At 36.9% G+C, this 17,728-nt stretch overlaps 2 protein-coding genes across 2 annotated transcripts; both read right to left on the bottom strand.

Annotated features, from left to right (window-relative positions):
- Nucleotides 1-7,396: 7,396 nt before the first annotated feature.
- Nucleotides 7,397-12,129, bottom strand: LOC113094920 (gap junction alpha-1 protein-like). Its single transcript, XM_026260531.1, has 2 exons — nt 11,988-12,129; nt 7,397-10,186 (listed from the first exon to the last, which is right to left on the bottom strand). Exon 2 carries the CDS (start codon nt 10,168-10,170, stop codon nt 9,028-9,030), a length of 1,143 nt encoding a protein of 380 aa, XP_026116316.1. The 5' UTR covers nt 10,171-10,186; nt 11,988-12,129; the 3' UTR covers nt 7,397-9,027.
- A 565-nt stretch (nt 12,130-12,694) lies between these two features.
- LOC113094925 (gap junction Cx32.2 protein-like) lies at nt 12,695-14,997 on the bottom strand. The gene is made up of 3 exons (XM_026260536.1): nt 14,757-14,997; nt 14,299-14,356; nt 12,695-13,921 (listed from the first exon to the last, which is right to left on the bottom strand). Exon 3 carries the CDS (start codon nt 13,898-13,900, stop codon nt 13,064-13,066), a length of 837 nt encoding a protein of 278 aa, XP_026116321.1. The 5' UTR covers nt 13,901-13,921; nt 14,299-14,356; nt 14,757-14,997; the 3' UTR covers nt 12,695-13,063.
- Between the last annotated feature and the right edge of the window lie 2,731 nt (nt 14,998-17,728).

The raw sequence follows: 17,728 nt of genomic DNA, 5'->3' as shown, positions 1-17,728 counted from the left end.
GTTGTGTGGGTTGGAGAGCGTGTCTTTTTGATGTTTTTCTCTTTGTCTTGTGTTTCGCAGTATTCAAAATGGGAACATTGTGTCTATGCTAACGATAGACACAGATCATTTGTCTGCTATAACCTTTTTTTTTTTAAATAAAAAATTATCCAAACAAGTTCAAGTTCACCGCGAGAACAGTGACTCAAGTTGAGCTTGTATGGTTTCATTAATGGAGGTTTATCACTATTGCTCTCCTTTGGGCACATGTGAGATTTTAGACGTTCATTTTGAGCTATGAACCTTGTGGACGAATGAGGGGGCAGCTGAGGGCAGGGCTGCTCTGAAGGCATTTTCTTTCAACTGTTTGAGCCCATTACCCTGTCCTCAACACAACCCCGTGCAAGAATCTGCATCAAGCCTTAATCCACTGTGTGCTGCACCAGAAGCTAAGCGTGCTTCAATATCATCTCTTTGTACTATTTACAATAGGGGAAAATTGTGGAATTACAGTATCTGTTCTGGCTTGGATCTTTAGCTTCGCATTCATCCTAAACATTTTCATGTGCTTTTTGTCGGTCAGTAGCTCTTAAATGTTGCGGGAATTGCAGATTAAAAACAAAAAGCTAGCAGGGATATCAAAGTCCACTCTGCTTAGCTCGATGTTGTGCCATGTCCAAGCTCCTACTAAGAGCAGCCCGTTCCGCTGTGAGCTGATTGCTAATTAGCACCCTGTTCATTTTGTTTGTTGTTTTTGCTTGGCATGGTTAACTGTGAGCTCTTTCTGCTTTGACTATGCAGAAACTCTTCCTAAATTCTATTGTTAGGTAGCACCTAAATGTTTGCCTGCTAACAACTGCAGTCTGTATATAACATTTTTGCATCATACTTCTCATTTGATGTAGTTTTAAGGGATTTTTGCACATGGGGCTTTCAGGAACACACATATATTTTTATCAGTCTCTTTTTCTTATTCCCTGTCTGTAATGTAGAAGTTGTAATGTAATGTAGAAGTTGACATTTGGCAAAAAAAAAAAAGAAAAGAAAACAAACCTTATCAATTCAGCCTTCACATTATTATTCTATTTTGTGTTGGTTGAGTCAGTTTACTTTTTCCAGGGTCCCTGCAGGTCTTTCAAATGACTTAAATGTTTTTAAATGTACAGTAGTTCAGGTCAATTAAGGACAGAACAGGAATCAAAATATGTCCTAATGTGATTATTAAACTTCAAAAGTTGATGATTTAATAAATATGCTGCATGTTCAAAGCCAAAACATGGATTTGTTGGTTATTGCATCTCTTTAAACCCATTAATATTGTCAACCTTTAATTTATTTACATTGTAATATTAGTACATAAAATAACATTTCAATACTGTATGTACATATTGATTAAAATATGTCTTAAGCACTTGTTGAATGTGTGTTGCAGCTTATTTAATTAAGTAAAAGAATCTTATATGACTGTCTTATTTTGAGATTGTATTGGGTTTCTTCTTTATGGACATACAATATTAATTGTATTTAAAAGGGTCTTTAAAAGTATTACATTTTTAAAACTTTTTTTAAACAGATACCCTGTTTACATTGCAAATATTTTGAATATTTCTGTTATCTGAGTTATTAAACTAAGCAATTAGTGAGCATACACTACAACTCGTTAACAAAAAGTAGCTCAAACTGCATTTAAATTATTTAAAGAGAAAATATAATTTTAAGGTAGCAGCATTCAAGTTCCATCTGAGATTTAAATTAGGTAATCATTATTTTTTTATTCAGATCATTTAAATGAACAGTTCAAATATCACTAAAGTGAATCAGGCTCCCCGAAGCTAAAGTACAAGAGCATTCTGGGGGAGCATGTCTGATTTTTGTTATGTGATGAGAACACTCAAAAAAATAGTCAAGTTCATTTGAAGCAGCTTCTGAATCAGGATAACTTTTCCTCTCACGGGAGCAACAGTGGCCCCTGCCTAAAAACAGTATGTATTCATCCCTGAATCTGTAAATTTAAAAAAGAGCCATGTGATCTGCAGACGGAACAAATGTGCACCCGTGTACAGAGACAGTTCGGATGTGAGATAACACAGACGTTTAGAAGACAGCCGAGGAAAACTACTATTCCTCATGAGTTTAGCAAGCTGCAGAGTTACATAAATGAGGAAACCCTCTTTCAGGGAATTGCAACCATCCTCTGTTCTCAAACAGCCATTCATCAAACCCTTTTTATATTACAATGCACACTTTGGTACATAATCAAACGCACAGTCAACATTGTCTGTTTTTACAAACACAGTGGTTTGGGAACCTTGTATGCACTAGCAGGGAAAATTAAACAAGAACAGTTTAGGAAGTTTGCGGATATGCACTTATGTTTGTTTGTTGAATGTGTCTATAGCAGTTAAACGAGTGCTATGTCATCCTTCCCAAGTTTTTTTTTTTTCTGTCTTAGCAACTCACATATGCCTGAGGAACACACGTTTCTGCTGATTTCGGAGTTCCTCAGCATCTGAGAGCACTACTGCCTTGGCAAGTGTGCAGCCAGCTAAAGCGAACATACACAGCCTCGTTTTTACAAGGTTATTAGTTTCTTTAGCATTCCTGATGCGATTGTAAACATGCTTGTGAATTCTTCTGGAGAAGGAGAGCCAGTGAAGTGGAGGTACGATCAAGAGCCGTATAGCTTAGAAGGAAAACCCAAAAGCGTATAGATTCTCACAGGGCTCAAATGTCATGAACAGCGGTAGTGCTGCATGTCAGGTAACAGGAATAACATTATTCTGAATCCAGAAGTTTCCACAAATAACAGGAAAGAGCCCTCGTGAGTGCATGGTCTAAATTTTGAGTACATTTCTTTGTTTTCTTAATTTCTTTATATTTCCAAAATTCAAAGAATGTGCATTAGCATAACAAATTTATCATGGAGCAAATTTGTCATCACAAAGAACACTCAACAAAGCTATTAAAAAAATGAAGCTAACTATAATTATTAACTATCTGTTAATAACAATTATGATTTTGATTTTTTCTTTCAGAAATGTGCTTATTTTGCATTTTTATTCCACTTTTAATTCAATTACAAAGTTGCATAGTAATATAAATAAATTTATATGAAAAAATAAAGTAAATAATTCAATAATTCAATTACATTTTGTTTAGACATTTAATTTACCTTGAAAGCTTTTTTTTTTTTTTTTAAAGGCTGTACATACTACTACTACTAATCATCATTATTATCATCATCATAATCATAAAAAATTAATTTAAATGAATGTATTACTTTTTAATGCAAATTATCCTGAAAATGCATGGATAAATATCTAGTTTTTTGTTGTTGTTTTGGGGGTTATGGTGTTAATGGCATTTTATTGAGAGGTTATCCTGACCCACTGACTCTGATAAATCACCTTCATGTTTCTTCTCTCTTAACAGCTATTTAAGCATCTACAGCAATCTAAAATTATAGCTAGGGCAAATACATATCACCAAAAGAGCAGTGCTGAAAATGATTCAGACTGCTGCATTCTTTGAATAGATGCTGGTTACAGTCAGGCGAATGAAATATATCTTATTCCCCATTCTTAAAATACTCCTGGCTTGATTTTCCCGATTTGGACCTCTCAGTGGAAAACCGGGGCGCATCTGGCTAAATTTAGAGTAATAACCGTAGTCGACATATCAGATATTTTGCCGTAAGTCAGAGCTGGTGGGGTAGTGAGGGGAAAAAATGCAGAGTGCCGTTTCAGGATGAAGCATGGAAATATTTTGCTTATGCCAGTCAACCCGCTATTGACTTTGGATGCAGGCTGTGCTGCATAGTTTCTTCTCTCCTGACCTCTCTGTAACCGATGGTAAATCTTATAATTTTAGCTTCGGTATGGACCCAGCATGCCCTTCTCTCTAAACCCCATCCACCTAAATTAGAGGTGTCTTACAGAGTCCCAGGGAACTTTAAAGTCTCTGGTTGAGACGCTCAGGAGCAGGCCACATTTGAAAATGTAATGGCCCTGACACTTGGACGGGTGGGCCTAAGTGCTAGCTCTATCTAAACAAAGGTGGCACTGGGTTACAGAGAGTGGAGTGGACAGTGGCAGGGCTGCTGTATAATGCGTCCCACATGGCCAACATCCTGCTCCAACAGCGACACATATGGCAGAACCTCATGTTCCTTAAAAAAGAGACACTGTATTTGCTCGTTCATCAAGGCCTTTGCTGATTCACTCTGGACAGACACAGAGTTTGCTGTTTGGAATATGCTGCATGTGCATATGTCATGTTGCTTTTTCTGCTGCTCGTGTTCTGGATTTGCACTTCTTTCTTCCTAATTCTCTTCATCTGCCTCATTTAATTTCCATGCATTCCAGCGTGTCTCTGTCTGCTTTCTGAAGTTGCGCTCTGTTCTTGATATCTTTACTAACATAACAGCTAAATAACTGTATTTTTTATTCTTCCCGGCTTATGATATTTAGTGCTGTCTTCCATTTCTTATTGAGCTTCTGTCTGTGTTTTGAGTCAGACTGACGTCTCTTCCTCTGTCTGTGCTATTGAGGGAGCAATTGAGGGAACTGAGACTGTCATGCGCTGCTCTCCGACTTTAAATGTCTGGAAGACAGCTTTAAACAATAAGCGGTTTATGTGCCCTGAAATGAATGAACATAAAATTATGGCTCTGTGTGCTTGTGCGTTGAGTGGGAGCAAAAGCATTCAGAGGATATATAGACTGTTGGAGAACCAAACTGCTTGCAAGCAATCATCAGTCAGTATTTATGTATACTAGATTGCTTTCATTTTCTGAAGAAGCTGGAAGCTGTGGACAGCTGTGGGTGGTTGCTAAGGTGTAAGATTTTTGCTATGTGGGTTGTTGGGGCATTGCTAGGGTTTTAGGGTGTGATTTAGCTGGGCATTGTTATGTGGGAAAATGACAAAAACTTTTTTCTTTTAGTGCTTGCATTTCAGAAACTCCTGGTAAAGTTGTAAGCTTCAGTACGTTGCGATATTTTCCATGGAAGGAAACGGCAAAGCCTGCAGTCAAATGCTTCAGGTCTTCCTGCAGACTTCCTGTTGGTACCACAGAGGCCTAACCTAACAGGGAGGAGCTCATATGGCCTACGGGCAACATAAATTCACTTTGAATAAACAGCAAGGAATTAAAATGAGGTAATATATGAGGTGTGACTGAGACTACTGACAATGTCAGCTAATGATGTAGTGAGAAATGAGAGAAAGAGAGAGTTAACTCATCTTGCTGACAGAGAGAGTCTATTAGGGCTGAGTTCATCTGACACTGTGCATGTTCTCCAGCTTACTAGACATGTTTGGGAGCTGCTCGTCTATGTTTAATAAAACCACAGCTTTTCTCTCATCAGTCCCGGTCAATCCAGCAGTGGAAAATTTCAAAGAAAAATGTGACGAGGACGAATCCAATTTCTAACCGCACGGAAAGCTGAGACACCATTTGGGATTGGCAGCTCTCGCCATTGTAAAATTGGAAGCATCCTATTGTTTTGCTTTGCTTATGCTTATATAAACAGCAGGGATTGGGCAGGTCTCTCAGGAAACATGACTGTGCATGATATCCACAGAGCCTTGGAGGTGCAAAGCGGCCAGTCCGTGAATGTTGACCAGCTACAAAGTATTGCATATTTTTCACACCCTGCGTGTTTGATAGCCCGCATTCCACTGCTCTAGCTGAGCTCCAGGAAGAGTCGGACCATTTGCAGGAATTGCATGTGATGTTTTCACGTACCTTTACCCAGAACCGCAGCCATATAGCAGCAGGAGAGAGATGCATGCAGAGATTTAATCAAAATTCAGATCTAAGTGCTTTCTGGAAGATGATCATCACAGAAACGATGCCTTTTAGAATTACGGCTAAAATTCACCAGAACATTTGATGGAAACTTGCTCTACATGGATATAGAGGGTGAATGGTATATTTCACATTGTGAAGGACATGTCATTAAAAAAATAAAGTCTGGTGGGTGTCCCATTTAAGATGTTACGAGAGAAGCACAGCAGCAGGTTTTATCAAACATGGCCGACATCATATAACAATGTTCAATGGCCATTTTTAGTCAAACTTTAACATGAATTCCCAGCACCACCCAAGAGTTGTAGTCTGGGTGGCAATATGGGCACAGAAAATGTAGCTCACCCACTGAGGTTTCCAGTTGTCTGTGGGCAGAAGCAAAAAAAATAAATAAATAAAAACCCATCCCTTCAGTGCTTTCACTGATGTCCATTCTGTTTTATTGCTGAAATGTTATGCGGTACTAATGTTGATGGAATTATTTAAATCGAGAAAATATATGTTTATACTAATATACATATAAAATACCATTCAAAAATGTTTTAGTTTTTTTTTTTGTTTTTACAAAAGAAATGAATACTTTTATTCAGCAAGGGTGGATCAGCAGTGACAGTAAAGGTATTTATAATGTTACAAAAGATTTATATTTCAAATAATTGCAGTTCTTTTGGACGTTCTATTCAACAAAGAATATAGAGATAATCTTGGATTCCACAAAAATATTAAGCAGCACAACTGTTTTCATCACTGCTAATAATTTTCAGCAGCAAATCAGCATATTCTAATGATTTCTGTAGGATCATGTGATACTGAAGACTGGATAAAATGATGCTGAAAATTCATCTGTGCCATCACATGAATAAATTACATACTATAATAGAAAACTGTTATTTTAAATCGTAATAATATTTCACAATATTGCTGTTTTAACAGTGTTTTTAATTCATGTACTGTATGTGTATATGAGACACTGGGCTTCAATAATTGTTTTGTTGTTGTTGTTGTTTTTGCACCAGCTGATTCCTTTCTTTTATCTTGTCCTGCCTCTGGTATATGCAATAGCATTGTGTTATAAATGTGGTTTAAAAAGATCTGCATTAATTAGCACTAGATCAAAGTCTCCTGCTTTTTTTACGTTCTTCTGCTCAAACCACATGTGGTCCACAGACTGGGCCCAGGCATATGGTTTTATTTAGCTTTGTGGAAAGGTTAAATAGGAAACTTGGATAAGAGAAAAGGCACTGAATCTTTTTATGTGATGAAATTTTGAAAGTTTCTGGGGTATTTTAAAACATACATGTAAAAACTTATCAGTCTTTTGGTTTGCAAGTCGGTCTTGGCGTATACAGATCTTGGCCGTTACACTGCATTTGTCTGTTTAAACACAGTGGTTTGTGTTAGGCTAATTCTCTTGGATAAAAAGCCTGCACCAGACTCTTTAAGAAGCTTGGCACCAGACAAATTGCAGTGCATTTTGTCTTTTTATTTATATATTTATTTAGTTTGTAAGCCTCTCCTCGGGTGTAAGCAAAAATGGGTAAGTGCATATTGGAAACACAGTTTGAGCATTAGTGTGGTCAAATAAAAGAGTTTGACTGAGACACAAATACAAAATGACAAAGAAAAAATCTTTATTGATTAAATTTATTTTTTCACAGATTTGATTAATGTCCGTTTTTGTTTGATTTCTCATTTTTTCCACTGTCATGCGCACAGTACGGAATGACATTACATCAGTGTTGTTGTGATTTAAAACCCAATTTGTGCTATTCACCAGATGCAAAATCTTGCCTTAGCCACTCAATGTCCCATACCCAAGGATTCTGTGAGAGCACTGTTAAAGTATAGTGATTTGGTTGTAAAATAAATTAGTTACATGCATAACAGAGAACTTTTAGTCAATTTTGCATCAAATAACAACTCTAGCCAAAATCTCAGTGCAAACACCGTTGTAGCTGAAAAATCCATGAGCCTCTGCAAATGAGTACCAATATACTATGATGCACAATTAGAAAAATCAAAACAAAGAATGAAATTTCATCTACTAGTGTTTGGTAGTTGTGGAGCTACGCTGGCATATATCTCTTAATATAACTGACTAAATATTAGTCCAGCTCTAAAAAGCAGTCTTCTAAAAAAACCTCACATTTATGACATAGTTAGTTTGATTTACAGTACTAAAACTCTATCTCTCAAGCAGCAATGATTACATTGAGTTAAAAAGGTCATTCACTCCAAAGGTAAGACATTAATTCTACTTATTCTAATTCAAAACTAATCCATTCCATCTGCCCTTAAAAAGAAAAAAGAAAAAAAAAGACTTTTAAAAAAGAGAACAAAAATAAAGCCTTTCTCTCCCACACTATTTAGGAAAATTTCGGTAAAAATCAAAATGCAGAAAAGAAAATCAAGCCGTGTAACAGTTGGTACAGCAACTCAGTCAACACATAGACATTTCCGTTTCATACCACCACCCAAAAAAAAAAAAAACATATATCATCAAATAACAAAAAAATGACACCACATAAATTCAAAGTTTATCAGGAAAATGACAGTCCACTGTGATTAATAAAAAAAAATAATAAAAAAAAAAAAACACATATTTGCTGATGGATGTATTGCTGAAATTTGGGTTATTGTCAATAAATATGCCCTTGGATGGTATTAATTATGTAGACATAACCTTGAGTAGTAGTCAATTTTCATCTAGTGGTGGATATCCTGTTAATCGTTATGAATAAATAAATATTAATTCATGACTGCGAACACCCTGTTGGACAATGTGGATTTGAGGTCATGTGAACAAGTGACGTAATAACCGGCATTGACTGTAGTTGGGGTTAAAACACAAATCTACATCTACTATAGGAGTGCAACGTGTGAAAATGGAATCGTTGTGTGGCATTTTAATAAACCAAATACTGACAAGCACGACAAAATCAATCACATTACCAAGGCATATTCTGGTGGGCAGAATTGAGAGACGCGCCAGGTTTGGCCCTACTTGTGCCCCTTCGAGTCCACCTGGCTGTTCAGTTGTTAGACCTCTGATAGTTTCAACATCTTTATTAATGAATAGTACCTCCAGCAGTGTGAGTAATTTTATGTCTCTGCATCGACTAGAGTCTAGAGTGAGGAACTCGCGCGGACGAAGCCCCGCCCCCTCATTACAGGAAATGAACACGTCTCATTGCCCGTGCCAGTCCTCTAGTTTCGTGACGTGGCACCAAGCCGCACAGCTAGACGTCCAGATCATCAGGCCTTGCTCGACTGCTCATTAGGCTGCTGGCACGGCTGCACGGCCGAGCGTCTATCAACGCCAATGGCTGTAGCTCGTGGCCTGGTGTCAGTTTCTTGTGCTCGTGTGTGTCGTTAGGGTAGCCGAAGGCCTGAGCGTGCGAATTGGAGATGGTGCTGCCATTCTGGCCCAAGCGGTTCTGTTCTGTGCTGTAGTTGGCCCAGTTCTGCTCGTTGGCCTGCTTGTTGTAATTGCGACAAGAGTTGGTCCGCTCGCCGGTGGCTAGCTTGTAGCCCGGAGGCGACATTGGCGAGAGCGGCGCATTAGGAGAGGAGCAACCGTTGTAGTAGGCGTATTTGGTTGTGGACAACTCCTTTGACGTGGGGCTCAAGGTGCCGGTTTGGAACTCGTTTTGGCGGCCTTTCACACGGTCCTTGATCTGTTTGAAGAGCACGTAGAAGAGCTCGATGATGTTGAGCATAAGTGAGACAAGCGAAACCACCAGCATGAAGACAATAAAGATGGTCTTCTCCGTGGGCCGGGAGAGGAAACAGTCCACCTGATGGGGGCAAGGCAAACGTTCGCACGTGTACACGGCGGCCAGGGTGAAGCCGTAGATGTACCACTGGAGCAACAGGAAGCCCACCTCAAAGATGGACTTGAAAAGGATGCTGACGATGTAGGTGCGCAGCAGGGCACCCTTCATCTTCACCTTGCCGTGCTCCACCAGGCCGTGCTTGAACTTCTTGTGCTCGATCTTCTTGAGATGGAGCTCGACGTCACCACCGTCGTTCTGCACGGCCTTCAGCTCCTCCTCCTTGCGGTTGAGCTTCTCCTCCTTGCGCATCAGGTAGAAAATGTGCGCCAGGTACAGGAGCGTAGGCGTGGACACGAAGATGATCTGAAGCACCCACAAGCGCACGTGCGAGATGGGGAACGATTTGTCATAGCAGACATTCTCACAACCGGGCTGCTGGGTATTGCACTTGAACGCTGACTGCTCGTCACCCCAGGCTGACTCCACTGCTGTTCCCAGAACTAGGATCCGGAAGATGAAGAGCACAGAGAGCCAGATCTTCCCTCCGGCCGTGGAGTAGGCCTGCACCTTGTCAAGAAGTCTTCCCAACGCACTCCAGTCACCCATCTTAAGGGAGTTCTAGCTGAAAATAGAAAGCTGAGATGTAATTAAATGTATTTAGACACTTTTGGACACTTCAGTGACACTTTGATATGTCTGAATGTTATTGCATTAGATATCAAAATATCAAAGTGATATGTCATAACGGATAATACTTCACTTTGAAGTCCATCACTTTTAGTGGATTTGCATTACATAATTATATGTATGTATACATGCATACATATGTATATAAAGTTATGTAATGTAATGGTATTCATAAATTTTGAAGTGTGACTTTAGTGGCCACATGTAATGTATTTTTCTGTACTTGAAGCACATCATGAAAGTGTTAGTTTCAGCACCTGCTGAGGATGTTATTATGAAAATAATCACGAAAAGTGACCTCGAGATTATCATAATATAAACTACACCTGGTCTCGGATAGCTCAGATAACAAACATGTGGCTCACACACATATGGTTGTAAATATAGCTGCCAGGACATGCTGTCTTTTGCTTTGTGAAATAAAAGTTTTTCTAGCAAATGCTGCCATGACATAAAGTGAATCGTTATCTACTGATTTAAACATCTCTGAACAAAACGTGACTAAGCAGCTAGGACCCTAGAGAATTTAAAGATCCTTGTTTAATTAGCAAAATGTCTGTCCCTCTAGTCACATCAGAGATGTGTAAATAATGAACAATAACATTCCCTTGAAATCTGAATAGAACTGAGTAGCAAGTCTTTGATTAAATCCTCTGCATAGCATGGAAAATCAAATATCATACGGAACAGTTTAAGAAGTTCTAAAGAACTGCCTGATCCATGTGGCGCAGGCATGAAAAAGAGCATCCCTTCGATATCCAGGACAATTTGTGGATCTCAAAGCACTAATAAAAAGTTTAAATGGTTTATGTGTGTAATGTATATTATGGCCATGTTAAAAGTCCATAAAAGACATCAGGTTGGAAAAGAAATAGTATTAAAATATTATTTTTGTGTTTTTGTTGTTTAGACAACAAATGGGCAGAAATTTGATTGGTGATTAGTAGCTCAGTGTCACATTCTACTGAATTTTAGGAAGCTAAATTACTAATAACTGTATGTTACATTTATTTAAACGTATACAAATCATAATTGTCATTACACTGAAAGCACAAATGAATGTAGGGATGTTTGGGAATTACAGGTTAAAGTGATATAACAGACAAGCCGCTTAACATTGTATAGAGGGACTGAACAGCGCCCCCTACACGCGCAGATTTGGGGAAAACGGATTGGTTTTCACCTGAAAGTCGTATTAAAGTTCTAAAAACAAAGAAAGAAAAGACTCAAAGTTGTTTTTCATCTTATTCTATAAATACGATTTTTGTTGTAATTAGTTACAAGTAAATTCATGTTTTGAGTCCTTTTTGTTTTTTCCTTCAAAACTTTTTTCCAGACAAAATGTTTTTCTAAACTGTCTGTTATATCATTTTTAGTTTAATTATTGAAATGCATATTAAATTACCCTACTTTTCACCGAACGTGTCCTGCACAACAGACGTGAATAAAATGCTGAGAGAAAATATTATATAGCTAGATATTGAACAATATGACTACAATATATTATATAAATCACATCATAACGATTCCGATATTTTTTTATTAACTTCAGATCTCACTCAAATGTTGATAAAGTTAAAAAATTATTATGACAAGAGACATTTAAAACCTTAAAATTCTTTCAAATCTGCTGTGTTGTTCAGTTCTGAGTATTATTGCCGCTATGGAAATAAATAAATAAATACAAAGTTTTGCAGACCTTGTTAAAAGTTGTTAGACTTTCTATAAAAACTTACCTGGAGAGAAGTAAAAAGAGGAGAGCCCTGTATTGGACTTACTCCGTCACCTCTGAAGATCAGTCACCAAATCCAAGTGAGCGACTACTGAGAAATTGAGGAACACTTGCCCTAACTCAGAGAGGAGAAAGTGGGAGCAGACGCACAAAGTTTGGCAAAGTCACATGACTGACTACGTCACAAGAAATACGTTTTTTTTTTTTTGGGTCCTCCTCTACTCAGACGAACACGTTTCTCTTGAAAAGTTTATGAAATTTGTTGAAAATTTTGACAATCATAATATGATATAAAATGCATAATATATATATTATAATATAATTTCATTTCTGTGTTGATTGTACATAAGTAATCTGTAAAGCAGTTGGCTATATCAGTTAGTTTTTATGACTATCTAAAAAGATGAAAGGGAAACACATACTCTAAAATGACGTTTAATATTTACTATTAAAAGTTAGTAAATATTCAAATATATATTATTATAATATTATATATTATATATATATATATATATATATATATATATATATATATATATATGTGTGTGTGTGTGTGTGTGTGTGTGTGTGTGTGTGTTATATATATATATATATATATATATATATATATATATATATATATATATATATATATATATATATATATATAAGAATTTAATAGCTTTGTCTCTGGAGCCCCTTCTTTGTAAGAAAACTGATACACAGCCATCATCTACTTATCTGATGTTGTTTATTCTTAGTGCACAAAAAGCAAATAATTGGTTACACATATTTCGTGTTGGATGCTTTGCGAAAATAATACTTATTATATTATAAGTTATATTATAATTATATAAAAACTACAGTACAGGAGACAAAAAAAATAAAATAAAAAAATCACTGGCCTTGTAGTGACAGAAGTTAAGGGTTAGTGAGTGCAACTGAAGAAGATTACAGCGCCATCTAGTGTTCAGTTAGCAGAAGTTACAATCAACATATTTTTCCTTTTGACTGTGTTGTGTTGATTATATTAAAGTTGTTGTATAGAGTTAATTATATTAGGTATGTGCATTTATCATGTTACCACAATGACTTATTGCCTTATGGCTCAGCTTTGCCTCCATCAAGGCTGCCTTTGCTTTGACCATATCTGTTCTGAAAGGCCATGTTTAACTCATTGTGCCTTATTCCATTCACAGAATCAAGTTCTACTGAAAAAGGTGAAGGATATTGAGAATTGCTAGTATACATTGCATTCCTATATTTCTTATTTCTCCCACTTATCCTCTTACAAAGTAAATAGAATATTTCTAGAACATTTAAGGCCAGAGACACACATGCCACCACCAACATGAAGATAATGAAGATGGTTTTCTCTGTGGGTCTAGACACGAAACACTCAGTCTCCACTGTACAAGGCAACCGCTTACAGTTGAACTGACGATCCATGATAAATCCAAACAGATAATACTGTCCAACGATGAAAGCCACCTCTAAAATTATTTTTATGAACAGCTGGGTCAAGTAGCTACCCAGCATGCTTCCTTTGATTTCAACCTTGCCTTTTTCGTTTGTATATTTTGGTGACTTCGACATCGGGTTTCTTTTCTGCTCCTCTCTCAGTTTGTTCTCTTGGTGGATGACGTGCACCACGTGGCCCAGATATACCAAAGTTGGAGTGGAAACAAAGATGATCTGCATTACCCAGAAGCGAATATGCGAGATGGGGAACTTCCAGTCATAGCACACGTTCTCACATCCAGGGGTGTTGGTGTTGCACACTAAGTTGGATCGCTCGTCACCCCACACGTTCTCCGCCGCTGTTCCCAGCACCAGGATCCTGAAGATGAAGAGGACGCTCATCCATATCTTGCCGACGACGGTGGAGTGGGACTGTACTTTGTCCAGTAAAGCTGAGAGGAACCCCCAGTCTCCCATGATTGGTTGCTCAAGACTTCCCTGAAAGATAAACAGGAGATTTACACTGAATTATCCACAAATAGTTTCAATAAGAAACCATGGTGATCTTAACAATTTGGGGGTCAAAAGAGTGAATTCATGTAGGCCTTTTTTCCCCAACTTTTTATTTTGTATTTATTTAAGCCATGTTATTAGCAAACCAGGTTCTTGTTAAAATCAAGAAGGCAAAAGAATATGGAAATATACCATGAATGTTACAGAATTAAAGAACAATGCAGAACTGATCAAAATGACAAAAACAGTTCCAGCAAGTGGACTGAGATTTTTCGTAGACTGCTCACTCACCATTTTTCTATTTTCACTTCTCAAAAAGAACTTGCTCAATATCTTAGCCATTATACAACTTTCATACTCACCAAATATTATGGAGAAAAAAATGCAGTGTCTTGTAAGCTTGAAGTATTCGTTGCCACCCTATTAAAAATATAAAATCATAATCAAGGTTTAGAAAAAAAAAATCGAAAGTGATTTATTGAAAGTGGTTTATTGAGTTAACCTGAAACCTTTGAAGCAAACTTTTAAAGATGTTTCTAAAAGGTTTTCTGTACGATTTAATAAAGATAAGATAAAACAACTAAACTAAACTCATTCTATTTAAGATATTTACATTGTTTTATCTGTAAAATGTATTTTAAATATATTCCATTTCAAACACAACTTCATTTTCTCATTTATTGAAATGTCTAAGACTCTGTGATCTGAAACTGTTGAAGAAAAGTTACTTTTGAGTGACGTTTCTACAATGTTTTCAGTAAGATTTTTTAAAATATATATATAAAAAATCATTCTCCAACAAATTCCAAAATATTCTTACCTGAACAAATGGGTCCGAATGGTAATTTCCCGTAAAGCTACAACAGCTAAAGATCCTAAATATTTTTTTTATGTATTTAAATAAATATATTTCCTTATTCGGCTCCCTGGTATTTAAAAACGATTCTATAACCAAATTATTTCATCATTAAAATGTCAAATATTTATCGGTTTCAGTGGCTCTCGGACAAGACTTGACTGTTTCGATCTGTCATCTTCTCTCTGTTCAATCTGATTTACCTATATCTGAAGGGACACTAAACGCTCCACCCATCTGTAGGATGAAAAAACTAGTTTAAACCAGAATGTTTCACTTCTGTTTTTTTTTGTTCTTGTTAGAACCACTGGTAATTAGTCATGGCTTGAGTTTCATCACACTTTCACACATTGGTGAAATTCAGCTAAATCATCAGCTTAGTTTCTGTCGCTAGGTGGAAGCAGCATCTGTATGTGATGGTGGTGTGGTGTAGTGGCTAAACATCAGGGCTGGTAAGGTTGATGGGTTTGAGCCCCATGAGGAACAAAAATCACTGCTGTGACCTTGACAAGACACTTAACCACTGATTTTTTTATTTTATTTTTTCAGAGTGACTGCCAAATTTATACAAACAAACAATTACAAGTTTTGCATAAAATGAAAAATCTTGACTGTAAATGATGCAAACAAAATTATATTTACCTTGATTTTCATTCAAGCTCTTCATTGACACTGTTGTCTCCTTGGTAAATATGTACACTGACTTTTTATTGTAAAAAAAAAAAAAAAAAAAAAATAGTTAAGGTAACTTGAAGTTACCATAAAAGTGGTAATCGGGAAATTATATATTTTTCACACACACACACAATTAACTCTTTGTTTTGATCATTATAGTTTTAAATAAAATATTTCATGAGAAATGACTGATTTAATGTTTTAGGTAGTTTAGAGAAAATAAATCAAATCTTTAAAAGTAACCTTTAAAGCTGCGGTAGGGAACTTTTGACGCTCTAGCGGTTAATAAACAGAACTGCTTGCGTCTTGCGGTAGAACATCGTAGCCGGATCTACTTCTCTCTGTTTATGTCTATGAAGAATCACAAAGGTATTGGGTTACTCCGCCGCGGTACCCCCGAAGCAATCTAAAATAGTCCGAATATAAATACTTATTATAGGTGCACCCTAGTGATTCAGGACAAGCTAAAAACACGGTTTGGGAAATGTATTCATGGTGTACTCGCTTATTATATACATTTTTCTACATTTTGAACACAAACAAAGTTATGGACCGCAGCTCTGATTGGTTGTTTCTTACCGGGAGCGGATGCATTCCTGCAAAAGGCAATAGGACACTGGGAGGAGCCAGAGGAGCTGGATTTTTTTCACAGATTATCTGTCTCATATTCTACTGTCAGGACATAATGACAGGTTTAACAAATACGTAAACAATATTTTTTTACAAAAGTTCCTTACAGCACCTTTAAATAATAATAATAATAATAAGTTAACATTTGTTTTAATAAAATAAAATAAAAACACCAGCCATATAACTTTGCCTAATTTGATGCAAGCCTTTATAAAATATGAATCCCAACATTTAATGCATGAAATATGAAAACACATTATAATTTTCTGCGTAAAACACTCATTGACCCTGACAACCTCTTTTAAGTAACAACTGATTCAAGTGAAGCCTTGTGTAATCTTCTGGTAAAAAGGAGTTTTATTTCTCAAGGATTGGAATTCTTGTTTAATTTTGTATAATTGTGGGAGAGAGATTTGTGGACAGTCATCCTGACAATGAACTTTTGGCCTGTCTTGAGTCTCTGAGTAATCTTATAAAACACTGACACGGCCAGATCTCCTGTCAAACGTGACAACAAACATGATACAATAAATAACAAATATTTTTATTCTGAAAAACCGGACTATAGATTTTACCTCACCTCCTCGTTGATCAGAAGAAATATTGTCTCAGGCCCCGACAGAAAGGTTATCTCGCAGTGACAGAACTAAAACTCAAATATGGCATATCATTTTTCAAACTATAAGTGGTGTAGCACAAATAAAAGCAACATCGCACTTGCATTGCATCGACCAATGCCAAGCGAGCTGAAGTAATTGCATGTTCCTGGTCTCTTGTATACAGTGCTCGAAAGTCCAGTGAATCGTTTCATCCTAAAAGGTCCAACTGAAACGTTGTTCTCGCTCTGATTCATTCCAATGAATAAGTTGTTACGAAATGGTCCACTCTTCCATACATCACTTAGAAAAGTCAGATTCATTCTCATGAATTGTTAAGTTATAACAGTTCTTCTAAATAAACAGATTTGAAAAAGTCATTCAAGGTCATTTTTCCCAAATAAAATCCCGATAGTCCACTCACAAGAGACACATATGAAGTGAAGTGAAGTGACATTCAGCCAAGTATGGTGACCCATACTCAGAATTTGTGCACTGCATTTAACCCATCCGAAATGCACACACACAGAGCAGTGAACACACACACACACACACACACTGTGAACACACACCCGGAGCAGTGGGCAGCCATTTATGCTGCAGCTCCTTGGGGGTTCGATGCCTTGCTCAAGGGCACCTAAGTCGTGGTATTGAAGGTGGAGAGAGAGCTGTTCATGCACTACCCCCACCCACAATTCTGTCCGGCCCTAGACTAGAACCCACAACCCTTCGATTGGGAGTCCAACCCTCTAACCATTAGGCCACGACTTCCCCATGACCCTGGACCACAATACCAGTTTAAGTCGGTGGATAAATTTTTAGAAACAGCCAAAAAACATTGAATGGGTCAAAATTATTGATTTTTCTTTTATGCCAAAAATCATTATGATATTAAGTAAAGATCATGTTCCATGAAGATATTTTGTAGATTTCCTACCGTAAATATATAAAAACTTAATTTTTGATCAGTAATATGCTTTGCTAAGAATTTATTTGGACATCTTTAAAGGTGATTTTCTCAGTATTTTTATTTAT

The sequence above is a fragment of the Carassius auratus genome, unplaced genomic scaffold, assembly GCF_003368295.1.
Source record: "Carassius auratus strain Wakin unplaced genomic scaffold, ASM336829v1 scaf_tig00215532, whole genome shotgun sequence".
In the NCBI taxonomy this organism is placed as follows: Eukaryota; Metazoa; Chordata; class Actinopteri; order Cypriniformes; family Cyprinidae; genus Carassius; species Carassius auratus.
The sequence above is the reverse complement of the archived record's forward strand: the minus strand, read 5'-3'. Positions and strand labels throughout refer to the sequence as shown.

Coding starts and splice junctions, on each gene's coding strand:
- LOC113094920 (XM_026260531.1), bottom strand. CDS start 10,170: ATGGGTGACTGGAGTGCGTTGGGAAGACTTCTTGACAAGGTGCAGGCC.
- LOC113094925 (XM_026260536.1), bottom strand. CDS start 13,900: ATGGGAGACTGGGGGTTCCTCTCAGCTTTACTGGACAAAGTACAGTCC.